Here is a 25,841-nt window from a genome sequence, read left to right on the forward strand (position 1 = left end):
TTCTGACTGGTATGAGGTGGTATCTCATGGTAGTTTTGATTTATATTTCTCTAATAATCAGGGATGTGGAGCATTTTTTCATGTGCTTGTTGGCCATCTGTATATCTTCCTTAGAGAACGGTCTATTCAGGTCTTTTGCCCATTTTTCCATTGGGTGGTTGGCTTTTTTGGTGTTGTGTTGTATAAGTTGTTTGTATATTCTAGCGATTAAGCCCTTGTCCATTGTATCATTTGAAACTATTTTCTCCCATTCTGTAAGTTGTCTTTTTGTTTTTTGTTTTCTTTGCTGTGCAAAAGCTTGTCAGTTTGATTAGGTCCATTGGTTTATTTTTGCTCTTTCTTTTTTTTTTCCTTTTGTCTTTTTGCCATTTCTTGGGCCACTCCCGTGGCATATGGAGGTTCCCAGGCTAGGGGTTGAATCGGAGCTGTGGCCACTGGCCTACACCACAGCTCACGGCAATGCCAGATCCTTAACTGACTGAGCAAGGCCAGGGATTGAACCTGTAACCTCATGGTTCCTAGTCAGATTTGATAACCACTGAGCCACGACGGGAACTCCAATTTTTGCTCTTATTTCCGTTGCCTTGGGTGAATGACTTGAGAAAATATTCATGAGGTTGATGTCAGAGAATGTTTTGCCTATGTTCTCTTGCAGGCATTTGATGGTGTCTTATATTTAAGTCTTTCAGCCATTTTGAGTTTATTTTTGTGCATGGTGTGAGGGTATGTTTTAGTTTCATTGATTTGCTTGCAGCTGTCCAATTTTCACAGCAATTCTTGCTGAGTAGATTTTCTTTTTCCCATTTTATGCTCTTGCCTCCTTTGTCAAAGATTAATTGGCCATAGGCATCAGGGTTTATTTCTGGGTTCTCTATTCTGTTCCATTGGTCTGTCTGTCTGTTTTGGTACCAGTACCACACTGTTTTGATGACTGTGGCTTTGTAATATTGCTTGGGAGTCTGGAAGAGTTATGCCTCCTGCTTGGTTTTTGTTCCTCAGGATTGCTTTGGCAATTCTGCGTCTTTTGTGGTTCTATATAAATTTTTGGATTGTTTGTTTTAGTTCTGTGAAAAATGTCATGGGTAGTTTGATAGGGATTGCATTGAATCTGTAGATTGCTTTGGGTAGTATGGCCATTTTTAGATACTAATTTTTCCAATCCAGGAACATGGAATATCTTTCCATTTCTTTATGTCATCTTTAATTTTCTTGATTAGTGGTTTATAGTTCTCGGCATATAAGTCCTTTACCTTCTTGATCAGGTGTATTCCGAGGTATTTGATTTTTTGGGGTGCAATTTTAAAAGGTATTTTTGTATTCCTTTTCTAATATTTCATTGTTAGTGTACAGAAATGTGACTGATTTCTGGATGTTAATCATATATCCTGCTGTTTTGCTGAATTTGTTAATCAGTTCAAGTAGTTTTTGGGTTGAGTCCTTAGGGTTTTCTATGTATGGTATCATGCTGCCTGCATACAGTGACAGTTTTATCTCTTCTCTTTGGATGCCTTTTCTTTTGTTTGTCTAATTGCTGTGGCTAGGACTTCCAAAACTATGTTGAATAGCAGGAGTGAGAGTGAGCATCCCTGTCTTGTTCCAGATTTGAGTAAGAAGGCTTTCAATTTTTCTCCATTGAGTATTATATTTGCTGTGGCTTCGTCCTAAATGGCTTTCATTATGTTAAGGAATGTTCCCTTTATACCCGCTTTAGTGGGAGTTTTTATTATAAATGGATGTTGGACATTGTCAAATGCTTTTTGTGCATCTATCGAGATGATCATGTGGTTTTTGATGTTTCTTTTGTTAATGTGGTGTATGATGTTGATTGGTTTGCGTATGTTGAACCATCCTTGTGAACCTGGGATGAATCCCACCTGGTTATGGTGTACAATCTTTTGATGTGTTGTTGGATTTGGTTGGCTAGAATTTTGTTGAGAATTTTTGTGTCTATATTTATCAAAGGTATTGGCTGATGGTTTTCTTTTTTGGTGGTATCTTTGTCTGGTTTTGGAATTAGGGTGATGGTGGCATCACAGAATGTCTTTGGGAGTGTTCCTTCTTCTTCAAACTTTTGAAAAAGTTTAAGGAGGATGGGCACCAGATCCTCTTTTTATGTTTGGTAGAATTTGCCTGTGAAGCCATCTGGTCCTGGGCTTTTATTTGTAGGGAGTGTTTTTATGACATATTCAATTTCATTTCTAGTGCTCAGTCAGTTCAGTTGGTCTATTTCTTGATTCAGTTTTGGCAGGCTGTAAGATTCTAGAAAGTTGTCCATTTCTTCTAGATTGTCGAATTTGTTGGCATATGGTTGTTCATAGTATTCTCTTATGCTTTTTTGTATTTCTGCAGTATTTGGTGTGATTTCTCCTTTTTCATTTCTAATTTTGTTTATTTGGGTTCTTTCTTTCCTCTTCTTAGTGAGTCTAGCCAGAGATCTGTCAATTTTGTTTACCTTTTCAAAGAACCAGCTCTTGGTTTTATTAATTTTCTCTATTTTTTTTTGAATCTTTATTTTATTGATTTCCTCTTTGATCTTTACGATTTCCTTCCTTCTGCTGACTAGGTTTTTTGTTCTTTTTTTCTAATTCATTTAGGTGGTGGGTTAAGTTGTCAATTTGAGATTGTTCTTCTTTTTTGAGGAAGGCCTGTATTGCTGTGAATTTCCCTCTGAGCACTGCTTTTGTGGCGTCCCATTGATTTTGAGAGGTTGTACCTTCATTATCATTTGTCTTGAGGTATTTTTTAATTTCCTTCTTGATTTCCTCATTGATCCATTGGTTTTTTAGTAGCATGTTGTTTAGTCTCCATGTAGTAGGTTTTTTCTCATTTCTTTTCCCATGGTTGATTTCTAGTTTCATGCCATTGTGGTCAAAGAAGATACTTGAAATAATTTCTATGCTCCTAAATTTGTGGAAAGCTTGGTGCCCCAATATGTGATCAATTCTTGAGAGTGTTCCATGCATACTTGAGAAGAATGTGTATTCTGATTTTTTTGGGTGTAGTGTCCTGAAGATGTCAATTAAGTCTAACTTTTCTATTGTCTCCTTTGGGATCTCTGTTGCTTTATTGTTTTTCTGTCTAGAGGATCTGTCCATTGATGTGAGTGGGGTGTTAAAGTCTCCTACTATGATTGTATTCCCATCAGTTTCTCCTTTTATGTGTGTTAATATTTGTTGTATGTATCTGGGTGCTTCTATATTTGGGGCATATATGTTGATGATAGTAATATCTTCTTCTTGAATGGATCCTTTAATCATTAAATAGTGTCCTTTATTGTCTTTCTTCATGGCCTTCATTTTAAAGTCTATTTTGTCTGATATGGGTATTGCAACTCCTGCTTTCCTGTCATGTCCATTGGCATGAAGTATTTTTTCCCATCCCCTCACTTTCAATCTATTATGTGTCCTTTGTCCTAAGGTGAGTTTCTTGTAGGCAGCAGGTTGAAGGTTTTTGCTTTTTTATCCAATCAGCCACTCTGTGTCTTTTAATTGGAGCATTCAGTCCATTGACATTTAAGGTGATAATTGATAGACGATTATTTATTGCCATTTTAAACCTCGTTTTCCAGTTGATTCTATGATTCTCCATTCTTCCTTTCTTTTTTTGGTTGGATGGTCTCCAGTTATTTTTGACTTGAGTGTTTTTCTTTTCATTTTTTGTGAATGTAATGTTTGGTTTCAATTTGTGCTTGCCCTGTTTTTTAAGTATATTAACCCCTTCCTATAATTGTGTGTTTTAGCCTGATAGTCCTGTAGGTTCAAACACTTCATTACCATACTAAAATTTAAAAAAGAAAATTAAAAAAGCATCTATTTATTTCCTTACTTCCCTTGCCCACATTTTATGATTTTGATGTCTCTTTTTTTTTCTTTTTAATTTTATTTTGTTTTAAACATCTTCATGATTAGATCTGTATGCTGGCTTATTTGAGTGACTGTTCTCTGATTGTGGTTTCCTCCTCCATCCTAGTTCTTATCTCTCTCTCTCCTTTTTTTTTTTTTTTTTTTTTAATTTAGAGAAGCCCTTCCAATATTTCCTTTAGACTGTTTTTTATTTTATTTTATTTTATTTTTTTGTCTTTTTGCCTTTTCTAGGGCCACTCCTGCAGCATATGGAGGTTCCTAGGCTAGAGGTCTAATTGGAGCTCTAGCCGCTGGCCTACGCCAGAGCCACAGCGACGCAGGATCTGAGTCGCGTCTGCAACCTACACAACAGCTCACGCAACACCAGATCCTTAACCCACTGAGCATGGGCAGGGATCAAACCCGCAACCTCATGGTTCCTAGTCAGATTCGTTAACCACTGCGCTATGATGGGAACTCCTAGAATGGGTTTTGTATTGCTGTATTCTTTTAGCTTTTGTTTGTTGGAAAGTTTTTATTTCCCCTTCTGTTTTAAGTGATACTCTTGCTGCATTGAGTGTTCTAGGTTATATATTTTTTCCTTTCAGCGCTTTAAATATCTCTTGCAATTCCCTCCTGGCCTGTAGAGTTTCTGTAGAGAAATCAGCTGATAGCCTTATGGGGTTCCCTTATAATTGACACTTTGCTTTTCTCTTGCTGCCTTTAGGATCCTCTATCATTAACTTTTGGTATTTTTATTATGATGTGTCTTGGTGTGGGTCCATTTGGGTTCAACTTGTTTGGGGCCCTCTGTGCTTTCAGTATTGAAATCAGTATCATTTAGATTTGTAAAGTTTCCAGTGATAATTTCTTCAAATATATTTTCAGTCCCCTTATATTTTTCTTCTCCTTCTGGAAGTCCTATTATGCATAGATTGGCCCACTTTATATTATCCCATAGGTCTGTTATATTGCTTTCATGATTTTTCATTTGGTTTTCTGTCTGCTGTCCTGTTTGGGTGATTTCCATTATTCTATCTTCCACATCACTAATTCATTCTTCTGCATCATTCATTCTGGTTTTTACTGCCCTTAGCTCAGTTTGTATCTCTGCAAATGAATTTTTTCTTGGCTCCTCCTTATATTTTTCTTGGCTCCTCCTTATATTTTCTAGTCCCTTTCTGAGGGAGTGTGCATTACTGTTCATATCTTCTCTTAATCCCTTCAGTATTTTCACTATCTCCCTTTTGAACTCCAAGTCTGTCAGACTGCAGAGCTCTGTTTCATTGTTGACTGCTTTAGGTGAGTTCTCCTCTTGGTTTAACTGGGAATGGTTTCTGAGCTTCTTCATCTTGATTGTTACTTTCTTTTTCGTGGTGGAGGTACACTCCCCTTGGCTGGGCAGGGTTTGCCCTGGCACTGCTGTGGAGTGTTTCCTGAGGGCTGGCGATGTTGGCTGGTCTTCTTTGAGGCAGTGGTCTTCCCGAGGGTGGGCGGGGCTAGCAGAGTCATTCTGAAGCAAAGGAGGACTTTCTGAGGGCAGGTGGGACTGGCAGGTCTGCACTACAATGGAGGCAGACTTCCCGTGGCCAGGCAGGTCTTGCCCTGGCACTTCTGGGCCACGGAGCTCTTCCGGGGGCAGGCGGTGCTGGGCAGCAGCTCTCTGGGAGTGCAGCACCTCCTGAGGGCAGGAGCAGCTAACCGGGCTGCTGGGGGGCAAAGGAGCGCTTCCCAGGGCACACGGGACTGGCAGTACCGAACTGCGATGGAGGCAGACTCCCTGTGGCTGGGCAGAGCTTGCCTTGGTGTTTCTGGGCCGCGGAGCTCTTGCAGAAGGCAGGCAGGCCAGGCTAGGGTAAACCCTGGAGGTGATTGGCACTGCTGGATCCTTAACCCACTGAGTGAGGCCAGGGGTTGAACCTGAAACTTGGATTCGTTTCTGCCACGATGGAAACTCCATCTCTCCCCTTCTTTATCTTCTGTCTCATTTTGTGGTACAACCACTCATTTGTTGTAAAGCTCAGAATTATCTCTTTCCTTTATTTCATGTTTTACACCTAACCATTTGCCACATTCTTCAGTTTTTTTTCTAAATTAAAGTGTAGGAGATTTACAATGTTGTACCAATTTCTGCTGTATGGTAAATTGACTCAGTCATACATATACATATACATATGTGTTCATTCTTTTTAAAATATATTTTCATTTTTGTTGGCTTTTATTTTTATTATTTATTTATTTAATTTTTTGCTTTTTAGGGCTGCACCCGTGGCATATGGAAATTCTCGGGCTAAGGGTTGAATTGGATCTACAGCTGCCGGGGTACACCACAGCTGCAGCAACGCCAGATCTGAGCCACGTCTGCAACCTACACCCCAGCTCAGGGCAATCCAGATTCTTAACCCACTGAGCAAGGCCAGGAATCGAACACAAATCCTCATGGATCCTTGTCGGGTTTGTTAACCACTGAGCCGCTAAAGGGAACTCCAGTGTTTTTGTTTTCTTTGGAAAAATACCCAAAGTGAAATTCCTGGATTGATTGAATGGTAGTGCTGTTTTTAACCTTTTTTTTTTTTTTTTTTTTTTTTTTTTTTTTTTTTTTTTGTCTTTTTGCCATTTCTTGGGCCGCTCCCGTGGCATATGGAGGTTTCTAGGCTAGGGGTCGAATTGGAACTGTAGCCACCAGCCTACGCCAGAGCCACAGCAACGGGATCCAAGCTGTGTCTGTAACCTATACCACAGCTCACAGCAACGCCAGATCCTTAACCCACTGAACAAGGCCAGGGATTGAACCTGCAACCTCATGGTTCCTAGTCAGATTCGTTAACCACTGCGCCACGACGGGAACTCCTGAGGGTTGAGTTTTATTTGGGGTGAAATTAGGACTTAAGCCCAAGCCCGGGAGACAGCATCTCAGGTAGCCCTGAGAAACCACTCCCTCTGTAGAATTCGTAGTTTACCCAGTTTTACTTTTCCTTCTCCACCCAGTGGTCATGAGTTGTCTCTTTTCTGTTCATCTATCTCTTTCCTCCTTCTCTTCTCTATGAATGATGCAACTAAGTCTTAGGATGGGACTTTTTCTTTCTGGGAGTAATTTTGTCTTTTCAAAATTGGTGTTTATTTCTTCATTATAAATAATTTGAAATTCAAATATACACTGAAAATACAGGTTATATGCAACTTTATTTTTTTTTTAAGGGCTATACTTGCAGCATATGGACGTTCCCAGCCTAGGGCTCAAATTGGAGCTGCAGTCACCAGCCACAGCAGTGCAGGATCCGAACTGCTCCTGCAACTTACACCACAGCTCATGGCAATGCCAGATCCTTAACCCCCTGAGCGAGGCCAGAGATTGAACCTGCAACCTCATGGTCACTAGTTGGATTCATTTCTGCTACGCCAGAACGAGAACTCAGAAACTCCTTCTTTTAGAAGGAAGCATAGTATTCTGAATGGACCATAATTTATTTTATCAAGTCCTTATTCATGATCATTTTAAGTTTGTTCTCTTTATATAACCTGTGGTGCAAGACCAGCATCTTTTCAAAATTTCTACTCTGTCACAGACATATTTTATAAAGCACAGTAAAATGGATTACAGAAAAATGAAATTTAAAAAAGAACCTGAGGAGTTCTCTTCATGGCTCAGTGGTTAACGAATCCCACTAGGAACCATGAGGTTGTGGGTTCGATCCCTGGCCTTGCTCAGCGGGTTAAGGATTTGGCGTTGCCATGAGCTGTGGTGTGGGTCGCAGACGTGTCTCGGATCTGGCGTTGCTGTGACTCTGGCGTAGGCCAGCAGCTACAGCTCCGATTCCCTAGCCTGGGAACCTCTATATGCCGCAGGTGCGGCCCTAGAAAAGGCAAAAAGACAAAAAATAAAAATAAAAAAAATTAGATAAACTGTCTGCATTTCTGTGCTCTCCAACATACAGTACTGTGTTTTTAGCAATAAACTTTAAAAAAGTAAAAAAATAAATAAATAAAAATAAAGAACCGGAGCCTACATCTTTCATTGTTAGATGTAGCAGACATGAGGTTTTATTTCAATAAATATGGTCAGAACCAATATAATATAAGTTAAAAGAAAAGACAAAAATGGTACATGTTCCTTGGAATTGTGTTTCATGGCAGTTTAATATAGAGAATGGCTATTATATTCATCATAATTTTTTTCTTTCTGTAGTCGTAACTAAACAAAGGTATGTGTGAAACAGTGAACCCATTTTAAATGTCGGTACATATCCTTTCAGTGTACATTGTGTTTATCAGTATTCAAAATTCTTATTTTGATAAGTGAGTTTTCTTGCTTCTTAACTTACTACTTTGATTTGGATTGATAATACTAATATCACAGGGGATATCATATATCCAGAGTCAATTTTTTTTTTTTTTTTTTTTTTTTTTTTTGTCTTTTTGCTATTTCTTGGGCTGCTCCCGCAGCGTATGGAGGTTCCCAGGCTAGGGGTCGAATCTGAGCTGTAGCCACCGGCCTACACCAGAGTCACAGAAATGTGGGATCCAAGCCGCATCTGCAGTCTATGCCACAGCTCACAGCAATGCCAGATCCTTAACCCACTGAGCAAGGCCAGGGATCGAACCTGCAACCTCATGGTTCCTAGTCGGATTTGTCAATCATTGAGCCACAACGGGAACTCCTAGAGAAATCATTCTTACATTAAGGAATGGAAAGAACAGTTTTTTTTTAAAGCAGTTTCATTAAGATGGTGGTATTTAAATTTTTAATCAAAATGAGCTAGAAAATGTTATATTTCAAGATCCATCTTTGATCCTTCTTGGTAGCCAGTTCCAGCAAATTTTCCTATAAGTTTGTAGTTACAGTTTATCTTTTGATGAAAGAAATGGAATTCAAATCCATGAATTCCCTCTGGGTTAATAACCCTTCTTTGAGGTGACAAAATAAAATTCAAAAAATTCTATCAAATTCATAAAGTTGGATGACAACTTTTTGCAGGTAGTATCAAGATTACCACCTATTTCATTGATGTTTGTTGTAAAATTATAGGATATATCACAATCTGTGGAATCTTTATTCTTCCAGTAATCTTTAATTTTGTCTTTTGACTCTTTCTGTTGTTCAGATTCCTTCCTTGCATGGAAGCATTAATTTCATTGAAAATACTGAGGACAATTAGACAAATTGAATCTCGCTTTTCATTTTACATCTTATAAAGTTGCAGAAACACTAAACATTCATTTTGTAGTTTAGAATTCTCCACAGAATTTTTCCCTTTAATAATAATCATATGTCAGTAAGTAGTAATAGTTGTTTATGATCCATTTGTATAACATCACATAATAAAGATAATTTTTAAGAGAATTTTCTTGAATGCAGTAGTCTATGTAATTTATAATTTCTGCTATGTGTAATATTTAGTTTGATTTTTTTTCAGCAATGAAAACAATGTATTGATTCTGGCACATTATGACATAAATTCCTTAACCTAGGATATTTTACCATTTCAACGTAAAACTTAAAATTTAATCCTATGTGGTTTTATATAGTTAAAAGAGATTTGTTAACAGTGAAACTGAGTTTTTCTGCCATTGAGCTTATCACAGGTTTCTTAAAAGAATTGCTGTGTTGCCAATATCTGTACATTTATGAAGTTGCAATGAAAATTATGTTGCCAGCTTTATTTGTTTTATTAATTGGTTTTCCATATTGTGATCTGCCTCCTGAATATGTTGAACTATAATGTCATCAGAATATGGCACTAGAGCTACTTTGTTTGATTCACCTAGCATGTCCAAGAAGACAGTTTTACTGTCTTTTACTAGTTTCTTGACAATTTTGTTTGTCAAAATTGCACATTCACAGTTTATAAGAAATATATAAACTGCTAATATTTGTATTTGAGATATTATCTTTGTCAGCTTATTAACTCAGTGCTATTTCAAAGAATTCTTTTGATTTTGAACTGACTATGTTTTGTATGTAAATGTTTGTCTTAATAGATTCATTAGCCAGGACTTTTTTTTTTTTAATGTCTCTCTATAGCTTTATTTTTATTTTTATTTTTATTTTTTTACAGAATAAAATACATACATTTACACACAATTAGCCAGGACTTTTTTAGAAATAAGACACTCCTTTTCTTACACTTCACTGTCAGTCGTGGGTACAAACCCAAAATTCAGTATGTGAAGGATCATGCTTCTCAATAAAATCGGAATGAAATTTTTGCCCGTCATTTCTTTATGATCACTTGGATCATCATTTGTTTTACTGCTGCTGCTTCATTCAGAAGTATTTGTCTTTTCTTGATGACAAAAATTCAGTGAAGCTTGTTTCAGAATCTAAATCAGAATTAAAAATATATAATATGAGCTTTATTTCTGTTGTTGAGTAAATAGTATGTGTATAATTTTAAAAATAGACTTGATTAAGAATTAGAATGGTAGTTAATAGGTTATAGAATAAGTAGATGTCTGTATTTTCTTGGATATTCATAGACTTTGGATTTTAATGAATAACTAAGCTTGAAGTCACATATAGTAATTTGGTCCTTCTGCAAATGACTAATCTGCAGCTTTCCCCATGGAAGTCCACTTATGTACATTGATGTAGTAGCAATGTCAGATTTCTGTGAAAGTTTCTAGAAGCGTATTCTCAGTTTATGTGGTTATTTTGTTCCAGACTAGTAACAAGCAGTGAGCTGATTGTTACCCATATGTAAATATGTTTTAAGTGGCATTGATTGTTTTTACAGTCTTATACAATGACAAAACAAGTCTCTTCAGAACATTTTTGTGTACACATTTTTACAGCTTATGTAGCCTGTATCTGTAGAATAAATTCCTAGAAGTATCTTTCTGGACATAGAGTGTGTATGATTTTAGAATTTATTGCCAACTTCCTCTCTAAACATATTTCATCCATTTTATTCCATCAGTAGCTTGAGAGTACCTGTTTCCCCACAATAAGTGTTTTAGAAAACATTTTCATTTTTACTGTTAATGTAGGCAAAAAAAAAAAAAGGTATCTATGTAATTGTTACGATTTGCATTTCCAAAGTGAAGTTGAACATCTTTCCATATACTTATGAGCCCCTTGTGTATGTTTTTCTGTGACATATTTTATATATTCTTTGCCTATGGGAGGAGACTAAATATTGGTCTTTGTATTGATTTTTTGTGTGTGTGTTGATTTGTAAAGAGCTGTTTATAAATAAGGGAAATTAACCCTTTATCTGATAAATATGTTGTGTTCTTTCCCCCAGTTGTTCTATTGCCTTTCTAAATACTGATTTAAAATAGTATATTCAATAATATTTTATTGAATATGCATTGAGTTTAAGTTTTATTTTTGAATTTTTTTTTTTTAGGGCTGCTCATGTGGCATATGGAAGTTCCCAGGCTAGGGGTCAAGTCAGAGCTGCAACTGCCAGCCTAGGCCACAACAATAGTAACACGAGATCCAAGTTGCATCTGTGACTTACATCACACCTCATGGCAATATCGGATCCTTAACCCACTGAGCGAGGCCGGGATTGAACCTGCATTCTCATGGATCCTAGTTGGGTTCATTTCTGCCAAGCCACAGTGGGAACTCCTTATTACTGATTTTTAAACCTTTAATCATGTTTTCTCTGAACTTGGGTGCATACTTGCTGGTATTTTGCAGATGGGCAAAGTTTTACATGAGCTTGTACATGACAGATAATTATGTCAGTATATTACAATTTTTAATTTTTATTGGTTTTAAATCAACATTTTCCTTTTTGTATCATAAGGATCTTTTTCTGTGAACACTTGCAATAACCACTGATTCTTCAGAGGCTCATTGGCTTCTGTTAGCTCTAGTGGAGATAAAAAAAGTACTACTTTTAATGGCAGCCATCCTGATCATATTTCTTGTTTTGCAACAGGAACCAAAGGAGGAGAATGGATTGCAGAAAACGAAGATAAAACAGTCGAGTAGAGCAAAGTGTTTGGCCAAAAGAAAAATTGCACGTATGTTCTCATTTTTGTGTTGAGAATGATTTGTAAATTACAACAATCATAGAATTGACAGTAGTTTCTTCATCAGGAAGAGGTTTCTCTAAATAAGGGTTGCATTAAAATTTATAGGATCACAGTTACCTACAGCTTATATTGACTTATTAAAGACAGAGTGTTGGAATTAAAAACGTGACCTTCAGAGTTAGGCACACTTGGATTTGAATCCTTGCTTCAGCTTACTATTTGAACCTTAGGCAAGCCAGTACTTTCAGCCTCCCTCTTTTTCATTTCAGATCCCACAAGTTAAGGGCTTAGTTCTGCACGACTACCCCTCCTTTTAGACGCTGGTTGCCAGTCCAGATTTGTTAGCAGTGCTTCTGAGTGGCTATAAATCAGAGGTCGCCAAGACTTTCTTCAGATTTAATTAAATTGCTAGAATGACTGTCAGAACTCGGGCACACAGTTTACTTACTAAATAAGTTGTTTATGATAAAGGATATAACTTAGGAACAGCCAGATGGAAAAGATGCACAGGATAAAATAAGATATAGCGGGAAGGGTGTGGATCTCCATGTCCTCTCTAGATATGTTACTCTCCTAGTGTCCACACATATTCACCAATCTGGATGCACACCAAACCTTGTAGTCAGATATTTTTATGGAGGTTTCATTATGTATCCATGGTTGATCAGATCATTCACCACTGATGGTTGTTTCAACCTCCAGCCACCCCCTCTACCTTCCCTAGAGGTTGGGGGATGGGTATGAACGTTCTAATCCTCTAGTACCTTGGTTGGCTCACCTGGTAACCAGCCTCCATCCTTAGGGGCTTTCCAAAAGTAAATTCATTAACATAATCTCTGGTATGCCTGAAAGGGGATTATTACAAATAATGAAGATGCTTTTATTGCTCTTTTCATTCTAAGGGTTTTAGGAGCTCTGGGCCAGGAGCAAATATCTTTTGAATGTACTCAAGTTACTAGCAGTCTTGAGAATTATTGATGTTACTTTTTGAGGTGTAATGATCTTTTATCACTTGATAGGTTTTTATCACCATTGTAGACTGTTAGTAGTTGTCTACTTCATTATTCTGAATCTTTAGTTCAACTGTATTTTACTTTTTTTTTTGTCTTTATTTTGTTTGTTTGTTTTGTCTTTTAGAGCCACACCCTCGGCATATGCAAGTTCCCAGGCTAGGGGTTGAATCAGAGCTATGGCTGCCGGCCTACACCACAGCCACAGCAATGCCAGATCCTTGCCGCATCTGTGACCTACACCACAGCTCACATCCGGATGCATAACCCATTGAGCAAGGCCAGGGATTGAACCTACATCCTCATGGATACTAGTTGGGTTCCTTACCATTGAGCCAGAACCAGAACTCCAGTGTTTTACTTTTGAATTTAATTCTGTCATGCTTTTTTTTTTTTTTTGTCTTTTTTTTTTGCCATTTCTTGGGCCGCTCCTGTGGCATATGGAGGTTCCCAGGCTAGGGGTCGAATCGGAGCTGTAGCCACCGGCCTATGCCAGAGCCACAGCAACTCGAGATCCAAGCCGCGTCTGCAACCTACACCACAGCTCACGGCAACGCCGGATCGTTACCCCACTGAGCAAGGGCAGGGACCGAACCCGCAACCTCATGGTTCCTAGTCGGATTCGTTAACCACTGCGCCACGACGGGAACTCCTGTCATGCTTTTTTTTAATCCAGTTTTATTGTCTTTTTAATTTTTTTGGTTCACTCTGACAATTTGTCTTTTTAAATTGTCTTTTACGATCACATTTAATGTAAGTATTGATATGATTAGATTTAAAGAGTACAAGTTTTTGTGTGGAAATATGTTTTCATTTCTCTTGAGTAATATACCTAGTAGTCCTCATGGATACTAGTCAGATTTGTTTCTGCTGAGTTACAATGGGAACTCCCCTCCTTGTGGCTTTGATTTGCATTTATGGAATTTCTGAATCACATGGTATGTAACTCAATAGTGTTTGAAACTGCCATAATGTTTTATAAAATGTCTGAACCATTTTACATTTGCACCAGCACCATGTGAGGTTTCCAGTTTTTCCACATCCTTGCCAGCACTTACTTTCCTTTTATTTTTATTTTTCACTTGTTGTGTTTTTGGCTGCACTTGGAGCATGTGGAAGTTGAGCCAGGGATTGAACCTGTGCCATAGTAGTGACTGGGGTGACAGCAGTGCCAACACTGGATCCTTAAGCTTCTGCACTGCAAGAGAATAAGTTTTTTGTGGGTTTTTTTGTTTTGTTTTGTTTTGCTGTAACATGTTGGATGTTAGTTCCCAGACTAGGAGCTGAACCTGGGTCAGAGTGGTTAAAGCACCAAATCTTAATCACTAGACCACCAGGGAACTCCCTACTTGTGTTTTTGTTGTTGTTGTTGTTGTTTTGTTTTTTGTCTTTTTAGGGCTGCACCTGTGGCATATATAGGTTCCCAGACTAGGGGTTGAATTGGAGCTGTAGCCTCCAACCTATGTAGCAGCCACAGCAGCACGGGATCCAAACCGAGTCTGCAGCCTAAACCACAGCTCACGGTAACACCAGGTCCTTCACCCACGAGCAAGGCCAGGGATTGAACCTGTGTCCTCGTGGATACTAGTCAAGATTCATTTCCGCTGAGCTACGATGGGAACTCTCCTTGTGGTTTTGATTTTCATTTTATCTAATGACTAATTATGTTGAGCATATTTTCACATATGGGACATTTCTTTGCTCATTAAATATTTTCTTTATTGTGGTAAAATACATGTAACTCAACCATTGGTCTTTTTACTGTTTTTATAGCTTAGCTTTTACCAGAATGTCATGTTGCAGTCATACATATGTAGTAGTCTTTTCACATTAGCTTCTTTCACTTAGTAATATGCATTTAAGGTTTTTCTGTGTCTTTTCATACTTTGGTAGATTTTTTTTTTTTTAGTAATGAATAATATTCCATTGACTGGATGTACCATAGTTTTATTTATCCATTCACCTACTGAAGGACATTTGGTTGCTTCCAAGTTTTGGCAATTAAAGATAAAGCTGGAATAAATACTTATGTGCAGGTTTTTGTGGGGCCATGCATTTTTAACTCCTTCGGGTAAATACCAAGAAGTGTGATTGCTGACGATACTAAGAATATATTTAGTTTTGTAAGAAATGTCCATTTTCCAAAGTGGCCGTGCCATTTTACATTTCCACCAGCAGTGAATGAAAGTTCCTGTTGCTCCATATACTCACCAGCATTTGAAATTGTCAGTGTTCCAGAATTTGGCTGTTCCAGTAGATGTGTTTTATCTCCTTGTTTTAATTTGTATTTCCCTGATGATACATAATGTGGTACATCTTTTCATATGCTTATTTGCTGTCTGTATATCATCTTGGTAAGGTGTCAATGTTTTTGGCCTACTTTTTAGTTGAATTGCTTGTTTTCTTACAGTTGACTTTTAAGAGTTCTTTGTGTGTATTATATATTATATATATATAATACACACATATACATATAAATACACATATACATATATATACACACTCACACACACAGTTTTTGTTTTTGGGACACACCCAGGGTATGCCGAAGTTCCTGGGCCAGGGATCAAACCTGTGCCACATCAGTTGACAATACAGGATCCTTAACCTACTTCACCATCAGGGAAGCCCAGGAGTTCTTTGTACATTTTAGATAACATTCCTTTATCCAATACTTCTTTTACACATATTTTCTCCCAGCCTGTGGCATGTCTTCTTGGTCTTACAACATTGTCTTTGTAGAGAACATTGTCTCTTACAGAGCAGGAGTTTTAATTTTAATGACATCCAGCTTATTGTTGACTCCTTTTTTTTTTTTTTTTGTCTTTTTGTCCTTTTTAGAGCCGCACTTGTGGCATATGGAGGTTCCCAGGCCAGGGGTCAAATCAAAGCTGTTGCTACCGGCCAACACCAGAGCCACAGCAATGCCAGATCCGAGCTGCATCTGCGACCTACACCACAGCTCACAGCAATGCCAGATCCTTAACCCATTGAGCGAGGCCAGGAATTGAACCTGCAACCTCATGGTTCCTCGTCGGATTTGTTTCCACTGAGCCACAGTGGGAACTTGTGTTTAATTCTTGAATGGATCATGCTTTTGGTATTATATCTTAAAAAGTCATCACCATACCTGATGCCATCTAGGTTTTATCTTATCTTCCTAGACTTTTATAGTTTTGTGTTTTACATATAGGTTTATGATCCACTGAGTTAGTTTTGGGAATGGTGTTAGGTCTTTGTCTAGATTTGTTTTTTTTTTTGGATATGAATGTCCAGTTGTTCTAGCAACATTTGTTGGAAATAGTCTCCTTGATTCATTGTTTGGCTTGTGCTTCTTTGTCAAAAATCAGGTGGATTCTCTCTCCTGTTCCATTGATTTATTTGTCTGTTTTCTTCACCAGTACCACACTGTTCTTGTTACTTTAGCTTTATGTAGTAGGTCAGTTGGTTGGTTTGTTTGCCACAGCATGCAGCAGCTTGATGTGGGATCTCAGTTCCTAGACCAGCAATTGATCCTAACCACTAGGCCATCATGGAACTCCCGATAAGTAGTAAGTTTTAAAGTCAGGTATCATCAGCCCTCCAACTTTGTTCCTTTCTTTCAATTGTGTTGACTATTCTGGATCTTTAGCCCTCTCCATATAAACTTTAAAATGAGTTAGTGCATATCCACAAAATTCCTTGCTGGGATTTTGATTTGGATAGCATTGAATTTACTGATGAAGTTGGAAAAAACATGTCTTGACTGTATGAAGACTTTCTATCTATGAACATGGAATATTTTTTCCTTTAGCTAGTTCTTATTAGATTTAGTTCATTAAAGTTTTTAGTTTTCCTCATATAGATCATGTACATTATTTTATTTTTGGAATGCTAATGTAAATGATACTGCCTTTTAAATTTCAAATTACACTTGTTCATTGCTGGTATGTGGAATGTGATTGACTTATTTTATATTAACCTTGTATACTGTAACCTTACTGTAAATGCTTATTAGTTCCAGAACTTGTTTTGTTGATTGTTTTGGATTTTCATGTAGAAATGTCATTTGTGAACATAGTGAGTTTTAGTTCTTTCTTCCCGGTCTGTGTGCTTTTTATTTCTTTTTCTTGTCTTATTGCATCAGCTGGTATGTCCAGTACTTGTTGAAAAGGAGTGATGAGAGGGGACATCCTAGCTTATTTTCTGTTCTTAATGGGAAAGCTTTTAAGTTTTCACCATTTAATATGTTGTTAGCTACAGGTTTTTTTTTTTTTTTTTTTGGTAGATTTTTCTCTATCAAGTTGAGAAAGGCCTCTTCTCTTCCTAGTTTATTGAGAGTTTTTATCATGAATGAGGGTTTGATTTTGTGGGTGTCCAGTACTTTTTATGATTCTATTCAATACGATTATGTGATTTTTCTTTTTCTTCTGTTTGTGTGCTAACATTAATTAATTGTTGAACTAGCATTTCATATCTGGGATAAATCCCACTTGGTCATGATGTGTAATTCTTCCTTGTACATTGTTGGATTTGATTTGCTAATGTTTTGTTGAGGATTTTTGCCTCTGTATTCATGAGTAATATCGGTCTGTAGTTTTTTCTTGTGATATTTTTGCCAGTTTTGGTGTTAGGTTTAATGGTGATCACGAAGAATGAGTTAGGACGTATTCCCTCTGCTTCTATCCTCTGAAAGAGATTGTAGAGAATTTATATAATTTTTTCCTTAAGTGTTTGATAGAATTCATTAGTGAATCTAACCGGACCTAATGCTTTTTGTTGTAGAAGGTTAATTATGGATTCTTTAATAGATATGGGTATATTCAAACTGTCAATTTCTTCTTATGCAGATGTTGTCAGAGTGTGTCTTTCAAGGAATTGGTCTGTTTCATCTAGGGTATCAGATTTGTGGGCACAGAGTTTTTCATAGTATACCTTTATTATTCTTTTAATGTCCATGAGATCTATAGTGATGTCCCCTCTGTCATTTCTGATTCTAGTAATTTGTACCCTCTCTTTTTTTAGTCACCCTATCTAATGGCTTATCAATTTTATTGATTTAGTTAAAGAACTAGCTTTTGGTTTGGTTCATTTTCTCTATTGATTTCTTAATTTCAGTTTCATTGATTTCTGCTATAAATCTTATTTTTTCTTCTTGTTTTTGTCTTTTTGCCTTTTCTAGTGCCGCTCCCATGGCATATGGAGGTTCCCAGGCTAGGGGTCTAATTGGAGCTGTTGCTGCTGGCCTACGCCAGAGCCATAGCAACGCAGGATCTGAGCTGCGTCTGCAACCTAAACCACAGCTCATGGCAGCGCTGGATCCTTAACCCACTGAGCAAGGCCAGGGATTGAACCCGCAACCTCATGGTTCCTAGTCAGATTCATTAACCACTACTCCATGGCAGGAACTCCTTTGTATTTAATTTGCTCTTCTTTTTCTGGTTTCCTGAGGTATAAACTTAGGTGATCAATTTTAGATCTTTCTTCTTTCCTAATGTATGCATTCAGTGCTGTAAATCTTCTCTAAGCACTGCTTTTGCTGCATCCCACAAATTTTGACAAGTTGTGTTTTCATTTTCATTTAGTTCAAAATATTTTCATATTTCTCTTGAGATTTCTTTTTTGACCCATGTGTTATTTAGAAGTTGTTGTTTAATCTCCATGTATTTTGGAATTTTTTTATTTTTTATTTTTTTAGGGCCACACCCACAGCATATGGAAGTTCCCAGGCTAGGGGTTGAATCTGAGCTGTCGCTGCCAGCCACAGCCACAGCCATGCAGGATCTGAGCTGCATCTGCAACCTACACCACAACTTACGGCATCACTGGATCCTTAACCCACAAGGGGGCCAGGGATCAGAACCACATCTTCACGGATACTAGTTGGGTTCGTTACCGCTAAGCCACAATGGGAACTCTTTTTTAAATTGCCTTCTGTTACTGATTTCATTACATTGTAGTCTGAGAACAGAAAATTGCATAATTTTTCTTGCTTTAAATTTGTTAATGGAGTTCTGGTAGTGGTGCAGAGGAAACGAATCCGACTAGGAACCAGGAGGTTGTGGGTTCGATCCGTGGCCTCGCTCAGTGGGTTAGGGATCTGGCATTGCTGTGAGCTGTGGTGTAGGCCAGCAGCTGTAGCTCGGATTTGGCTCCTAGCCTGGGAAACTCCACATGCCCTGAGTACGGCCCTGAAAAGCAAAAAAAAAATTGTTAAGATGCGTTTTATGGCTCAGAACATGGTCTGACTTGGTGAATGATTTGTGTGAATTCAAGAAGAATGTGTGTTCTGCTGTTAATGGTTGAAGTAGTCTGAGATGTCCATTATATTCAATTGGTTGATGGTGTTGTTGAGTCCAACTATATCCTTACTGATTTTCTATTCTTTTTTGATAGAGGGATATTATTATTTTTTTTGCTTCTTAGGGCCACACTGGCCACATAGGTTCCCAGGCTAGGGGTCCAGGTGGAGCTACAGCTGCTGGCCTATGCAACAGCCATAGCCAGGCAAGATCCAAGCCAGGTCCGAGACCTACACCACAGCTCATGGCAATGCTGGATCCTTAACCCATCGAGTGAGGCCAGGGATAGAACCTGTGTCCTCATGGGTACTAGTTGGGTTCATTACTGCTGAGCCATGACGGGAGCTCCGATAGAGGGGTATTGAGGTTTCCAACTGTGACAGTGGGTCATCTGTTTCTCCTGGCAGTTCTGTTATTTTTTGCCTCACCTGCGACACTCTTTTGTTAGGCAATTACATGCTAAGTATTTTTGTCTCCTAGGAGAATTTATCTCTTTCATTATGTAATGCCCTTTTCTGTTCTTGATAACTTGCTTTGAAGTCTGCTGTGTCTGAAATTAATGTAGTTCCTCTTGCTTTCTTTTGATTAGTGCTAACATGGGATATTTTCCCATCCATTTTCTTTCTTTCTTTTTTTTAAGGGTTGCACCCATAACATATGGAGTTTCCCAGGCTAGGGGTTGAATTGGAGCTATAGCTGCCAGCCTATACCAGTCACAGCAACTCGGGATCCGAGCCTTATCTGCAACCTCACTGTAACTCATGGCATGCCAGATCTTTAACTCAGTGAGCCAGGCCAGGGATTGAACCCACATCCTTGGAGATACTAGTCAGGTTTGTTCCCACTGAGCCATGACAGGAACTCCATTCATCCATTTACTTTTTTTTTTTTTTTTTAATGCTTTTTAGGGCCACACCCGCAGCATGTGGAGGTTCCAGGCTAGGGGTCGAATCAGAGCTACAGCTGCCGGCCTAGGCCAGAGCCACAGCAACTCGGAATCTGAGCCGCGTCTGTGGCCTACACCACAGCTCATGGCAATGCTGGATTCTTAACCCACTGAGCAAGGGCAGGAATTGAACCCTCAACCTCATGATTCCTAGTCAGATTCGTTTCCACTGCCCCACGACGGGAACTCCTCCATTTACTTTTAATCTATTTTTAAAGTGGGTTTCTGGAGTTCCTGTTGTGGTGCAGCAGAAACAAATCCAACTAGTGCCCATGAGGACATGGGTTCGATTCTTGGCCTTGCTCAGTGGGTTAAGGATCTGGTGTTGCTGTGAGCTGTGGTGTAGGTTGCAGACTCAGCTTGGATCCCACCTTGCTGTGGCTCTCATGTAGGCTGGCAGCTGTAGCTCCGGTTTGACCCCTAGCCTGGGAACTTCCATGTGCCATCACTGTGGCCCTAAAAAATAAAAAAATAAAAATAATAAAGTGGGTTTATTTTAGATAGCACATAATTGAGTCTTTTTTTTTTTTTTTGATCCGTTGTTATAGTCTCTGTCTTTTAATTGGAATATTTAGTCCATTGACATTCAAAGTGATTATAGGCATACCTTGTTTAATTGTGCTTTGCTTTATTGAACTTTGTAGATAATGTATTTATTATTATTATTATTTTTTGCTTTTTAGGGCTGCACTTGCAGCATATGGAAGTTCCTAGGCTAAGGGTTGAATCAGAGCTACAGCTGCCAGCCTACACCACAGCCACAGCAATGTGGGATCTGAGCTGAATCTGCCACCTACACCACAGCTCCCGGCAGTGCCAGATCTCCAGCCCACTGAGTGAGGCCAGGGAGTGAACCCATGTCCTCATGGATACTAGCTGGAGTCATTTCCAGTGTGCCACAATGGGAACTCCTGCATTTTTATAAATTGAAAGTTTGTGGCAACTCTGTGTGGAACAAGTCTTTTGGGTGACATTTTTCCAGCAACACTTGTTCACTTCATGTTTCTGTCATATATTGCTAATTCTTGCAGTATTTCAAACCTTTCTTCAGCAAAAATGTTAATCTTGTTGAAGGCTTAGATGATGGTTAGCATTTTTTAACAAGGTTTTTTTTGCAGTAAAGTTTTTTTAATGAAGGTATGTATGCACATTGTTTTTTTAGACATGTTGCCCAATTAATAGGCTACAGTATTATAGTGTAAACGTAATTTTTAGATGCACTTGGAGTTAAAAAATTCATGTGACTCACTTTATTGTGGTATTCATTTTATTATGGTGGTCTGAAATTGAACCCACAGTATTTCCAGGGTATGCCTGTTTTAATATAGTTAGAGTAACATCTGCTTTGTTACTGTTTTCTGTTATTTGCTACTCTTCATTCTTTTTTCTTTTCTTTTTAATGGCTGCACCTGCAGCACATGGAAGTTCCTGAGCCAAGGTTTGAATCTGAGCCATAGCTGTGACCTGTGCCACAGCTGCAGCAATGCCAGATTCTTTAACCCACTGTGTTGGGCTAGAGGTCAAACCTGTGCCTCCATAGTGACTCAAGCTGCTGCAGTCGGGTTCTTAACCCACTATACCACAGTGGGAGCGCCTCTTGATTCTCATCTTTTTTGTCTTGTATTCTTTTTCTACCTTTTGTGGTTTTAATTAAGTACTTCATATGATTCCATTTTCTCTCCTTTCTCAGCATGTCTGTCACAGTCTTTTTTTTTTTTTTTTTTTTTTTACTATTAGTGTTTGCTCTAGAGTTTGCAATATACATTTAGAGCTAGTCCAAGTCCGCTTTCAAATAACACTGTACTGCTTCATAGATATTGTGTGTACTTTATAATAAACAAAATAATGCTAATTTCTCACTTCTATCACATATTATTGCTGTCATTCATTTCATGCATATATAGACACATATGTAATATATATACACATAAGCATATGAAATCAAATACATTATTACTGTTAGTGTTTTAAAAAACCTATTATCTATTAGATCAATTAAGAAGAAGAAAAATAGTTCCTGTCATGGCTCAGCGGTTAATTAATCTGACTAGCATCCATGAGGACGCAGGTTCGATCCCTGGCCTTGCTCAGTGGGTTAAGAATCTGGTGTTGCCATGAGCTGTGGTGTAGGTCGCAGATGCGTCTCGGGTCCTGCGATGCAGTGGCTGTGACGTAGGCCAGCAGCTACAGCTCTAATTTGACCCCTAGCCTTGGAACCTCCATATGCCATGGGTAGAGCCCAAAAAAGCACAAACAAAAAAACAAAAAACTTCTACTTCTTAAAATGGTGGAAACTTATTTGCAAAAAAAATTAAATAAATAAGAAGAAGCAACATAAAGCTTTCTATTCTATTTTGTCTTCACTTATTTTTCTGATATTCTTTCTTGGTTTATGTAGATCTGAGTTTCTGACCTGTGTATGTAACTGAAATATGGTGCTGTACACCTGAAACTAACATGGTATTGTAAATCAACTATACTTCAACAAATAATAAATAAGTAAATAAAAACAAGTTCTTAGGAAAAGAATTGGGCAGCAAAATAATTTATCTTTGTTGTTACTGTCATATGAAATATTCTCTTTCAGTCATTTTAAATAACCACATTTTATACAGGTTCTGTCTAGTTTTGTTTTGTGGATTGTTAGCAGCCTGTTTTCATATCTCAGTGGGAGATTAACCTGAATGTTGGCAGATGTTAATTATCATAAATTATGAGCAGCATAATCAGCGTCACACAAATTGTGTACTACTTTGTGTTTAGAATCAGCAGCAGCATTTGATAAGCTGGGTCAAGCCAGTTCAGTTAGAGATTCTAAGATTGACACATGCTGAACATTTTCCTTAAAGGAGCGTGCCTCCTCTGTGGGATTCCAGTTTGTTTCTCCCTTTCTTCTAATGGTTGGGTTGTTATACAATAGAGATGTCAGGTAAAATGTATCCTAGTCAGCAGTGATGTTTATTGGACTTTATAGTTATATAAAACAATAAGAGACAGTAACTAGTGATTGAGAGTGTCCTTTTAATTCTGATTGTGGTTAAGTAAATTTGTAATGGTGGCTTTGTCAAATTATGTGGTTGTATGCTGTCCGTGAAATATATATAAAATGAGTAATCTGAAGTAGTTTTGGATTTATGTAAATAATATATGTTTCACAGTAAATAATTTGTTAACTAGCAATAGTAATTAACAGTTATTGGACACTTGTTATGTGCCAGGTACTATTCTAAACATTTTATATGTATTGAATTATTTAATCCTTATATTAGCCTTAAATATTATTACGTCCGTTTTTCATGTATGTGAACTAAAACAAGTATTATTAAATCATGGTATTTACATGAGAATTCTTAAAGTCAAGAATGTATTTACTCTATATGCATGTCCACAGCAGATTAAAAGAAGCAAAAAAGGGAGAGGGAGATTATCAGAGACCAGTACCAGTATTACATAGAGGATAAATAACGTGCTCAAAATTGCACAAAAAGGCAAAGTCATGAGTCAAACCCAGGCAGTCTGGCTCTAGAGCTTCCTCTCAGTGTACTGGAAAACAGTCTTTCTAAGTTCTTATTTTCATGTTAATGTAGCAAAGCCTTCTTTCCAGAATCTTTAGGGAATACAGGGCATTTTAAAAGCAGAGTATTGCAGAGACCTCAGATTTTTATCTTTTGCATTGCATGGTTTTGGGTTCTCTTAAGTTGAACATAAGAGATGTAATCAACTTTTAATTGATGACTTAGTGACTTCATTAGGAATGAATAATAATGTTCTAAGTATGTCAGTCTTTTTAATTTTGTCTATTTTAGTGGTATGTAGTGGTAGCTCATTTTAACTGGCATTTTCCTGATGACTAATGATCTTTTCACGTGCTTAATGGTCCTTCCAAAATTTTCTTTTGTGAAGTATCTGTTCAGATATCTTGCTCATTATTTCTAAAAGTAGCTGTTTGGAGTCCCGTCGTGGCTCAGTGGGAACAAATGACTAGCATCCATGAGGACGCAGGTTCGATCCCTGACCTCAGTCAGTGGGTTAAGGATCCAGCATTGCTGTGAGCTGTGGTGTAGGTTGCAGATGTGGCTCGGATCTGGTGTTGCTGTGGCTGTAGTGTAGGCCAGCAGCTGTAGCTCCAGTTTGACCCCTAGCCTGGGAACCTCTGTATGCCATGGGGGTAGCCCTAAAAAGAAAAAAAATTAGCTTGTTTTCTTATTATTGGATTGTAGGCATTTTAATGCATTCTGGATGCAAATTTTTTGTCAGATTATATGTATTATGAATATGTTCTTCCATTTTGTGGCTTACCTTTCAATTTTCTAAACAAACAGCAGTTTTGCTTTTTTTTTTTTTTTTTTTTTTTTAGGGCCACTGCTGTGGCATATGACCCCAGGCTAAGGGTCAAATTGGATCTGCAGCTGCCATCCTGTGCCACAGCCACAGCAACACCATATTCGAGCTGCATCTGCCACCTATACCGAAGCTCATGGCAGCACCAGATCCTTAACACACTGAGCAGGGCCAGGGATTGAATCCACATCCTTATGGATACTAGTCAGGTTTGTTACTGCTGAGCCACAATGGGAACCTCCAGAAATTTTACATTTTCATGAGATCTTAGTTTTTTTTTCCTTCTTGGTCTTGTGTAAGTAATATTTGACTACCCCTAGGTTATAAAAATTTTCACCTATGGTTTCTCCTAATATTTTTATACTTTTCGCTTTTACATTTGGATGTATATTCCATTTAAACTTTTTGTATGTAGTGTGAGATAAGGGTTAAGGCTGATTTGTTTTTCTTTATAGACAACCAATTGTTTTAGCATTGTTTGTTGGAAAATGAAAAATGAATGTGGGGATCTATTTTTCTGAATTTTTATGTGATGTTCCATTTATTGAGCTTGTTGGGATTTTTCCTGGCATTGTGTTGGATCTATAAATCAGTTTGGGAAGACTTGATACTGTATTTTCTGAATTAGTTTGGTATTATTTTTTTCTTTATTTTTTGTTGGAATTCACCAGTAGTGAATGTCAGATGGCCCTAGATTTTCTTTATGGGAAGGTTTTTAATTACAAATTCAAATCCTTTTACATATAAGACTATTCAGATTTTCTATTTCTTCTTGTCAGTTTTTATAAGTTATATTTTTCGATTATTTTTTTGTTTGTTTCATACTAAATCGTATTTCTCAAACCTTTTTATTATTACCTGAAGGGTCCTTTTAAGACTTTATTTTTCCCTCTAGCCACTGCTGTTCCATGAAATTTTAATATCACAGATGGTGCTATAAACATGTACTGACTTACTTATCTGTGTCTTATATACTTATATACTGTCTTTTATACCTGTGTCTTATATATAAAGAGAGTAAGAGTTTTTGACTTCCAAGAACCAGTTTTTGTCCACTTGGAGAAGATATCATATCATGCCTGTCAAGAATGCATGATACAGTTTGTCAAATTTATTGCCATAAAATTGTCCATGGTATTCCCTTATTCTTTGCATAACTGTATAATCATAGTGATACACTCCTCTTTTATTCCTGCATTGTTAACTTTTATGTTTTCTCTTTCTCCTTGATCAGTCCAATTAGAGTTTTATAAACTTTATTGACTTTTTCATAGAACTAATTTTTGGTATTAATTTTTTTTTCTATTTTATTGGTTTCTTCTCTTTATATTTCTTCTTTATTTCTTCTTACTTTGGTTAATTTTGCTCTTCATTTTCCGGCTTCTTAAAGAGGAAAGCTTGGATTTCTGATTTAAAAATTTTTTTCTTTTCT

The 25,841-nt window shown here is 37.6% G+C and overlaps 1 protein-coding gene across 24 annotated transcripts in view; it reads left to right on the plus strand.

Moving 5' to 3' along the window:
• UIMC1 (ubiquitin interaction motif containing 1) overlaps positions 1-25,841 on the plus strand; it is a 140,094-nt gene that overhangs the window by 35,578 nt on the left and 78,675 nt on the right. For all 24 annotated transcript variants that reach the window (XR_014834622.1, XR_014834678.1, XR_014834677.1 and 21 more), the window contains 1 exon segment: positions 11,735-11,819. Coding sequence is in view for 11 of the 24 variants with exons in the window: in NM_001097447.2 (NP_001090916.2) it covers positions 11,735-11,819 (85 nt within the window). In the remaining 13 variants the exon portion in view is untranslated.

The sequence above is a fragment of the Sus scrofa genome, chromosome 2 (genome assembly GCF_054392235.1).
Source record: "Sus scrofa isolate SSC_HxYL_T2T_F1_AM1 chromosome 2, Sscrofa_HxYL_maternal_Yorkshire_Landrace_v2.0, whole genome shotgun sequence".
NCBI lineage: Eukaryota > Metazoa > Chordata > Mammalia > Artiodactyla > Suidae > Sus > Sus scrofa.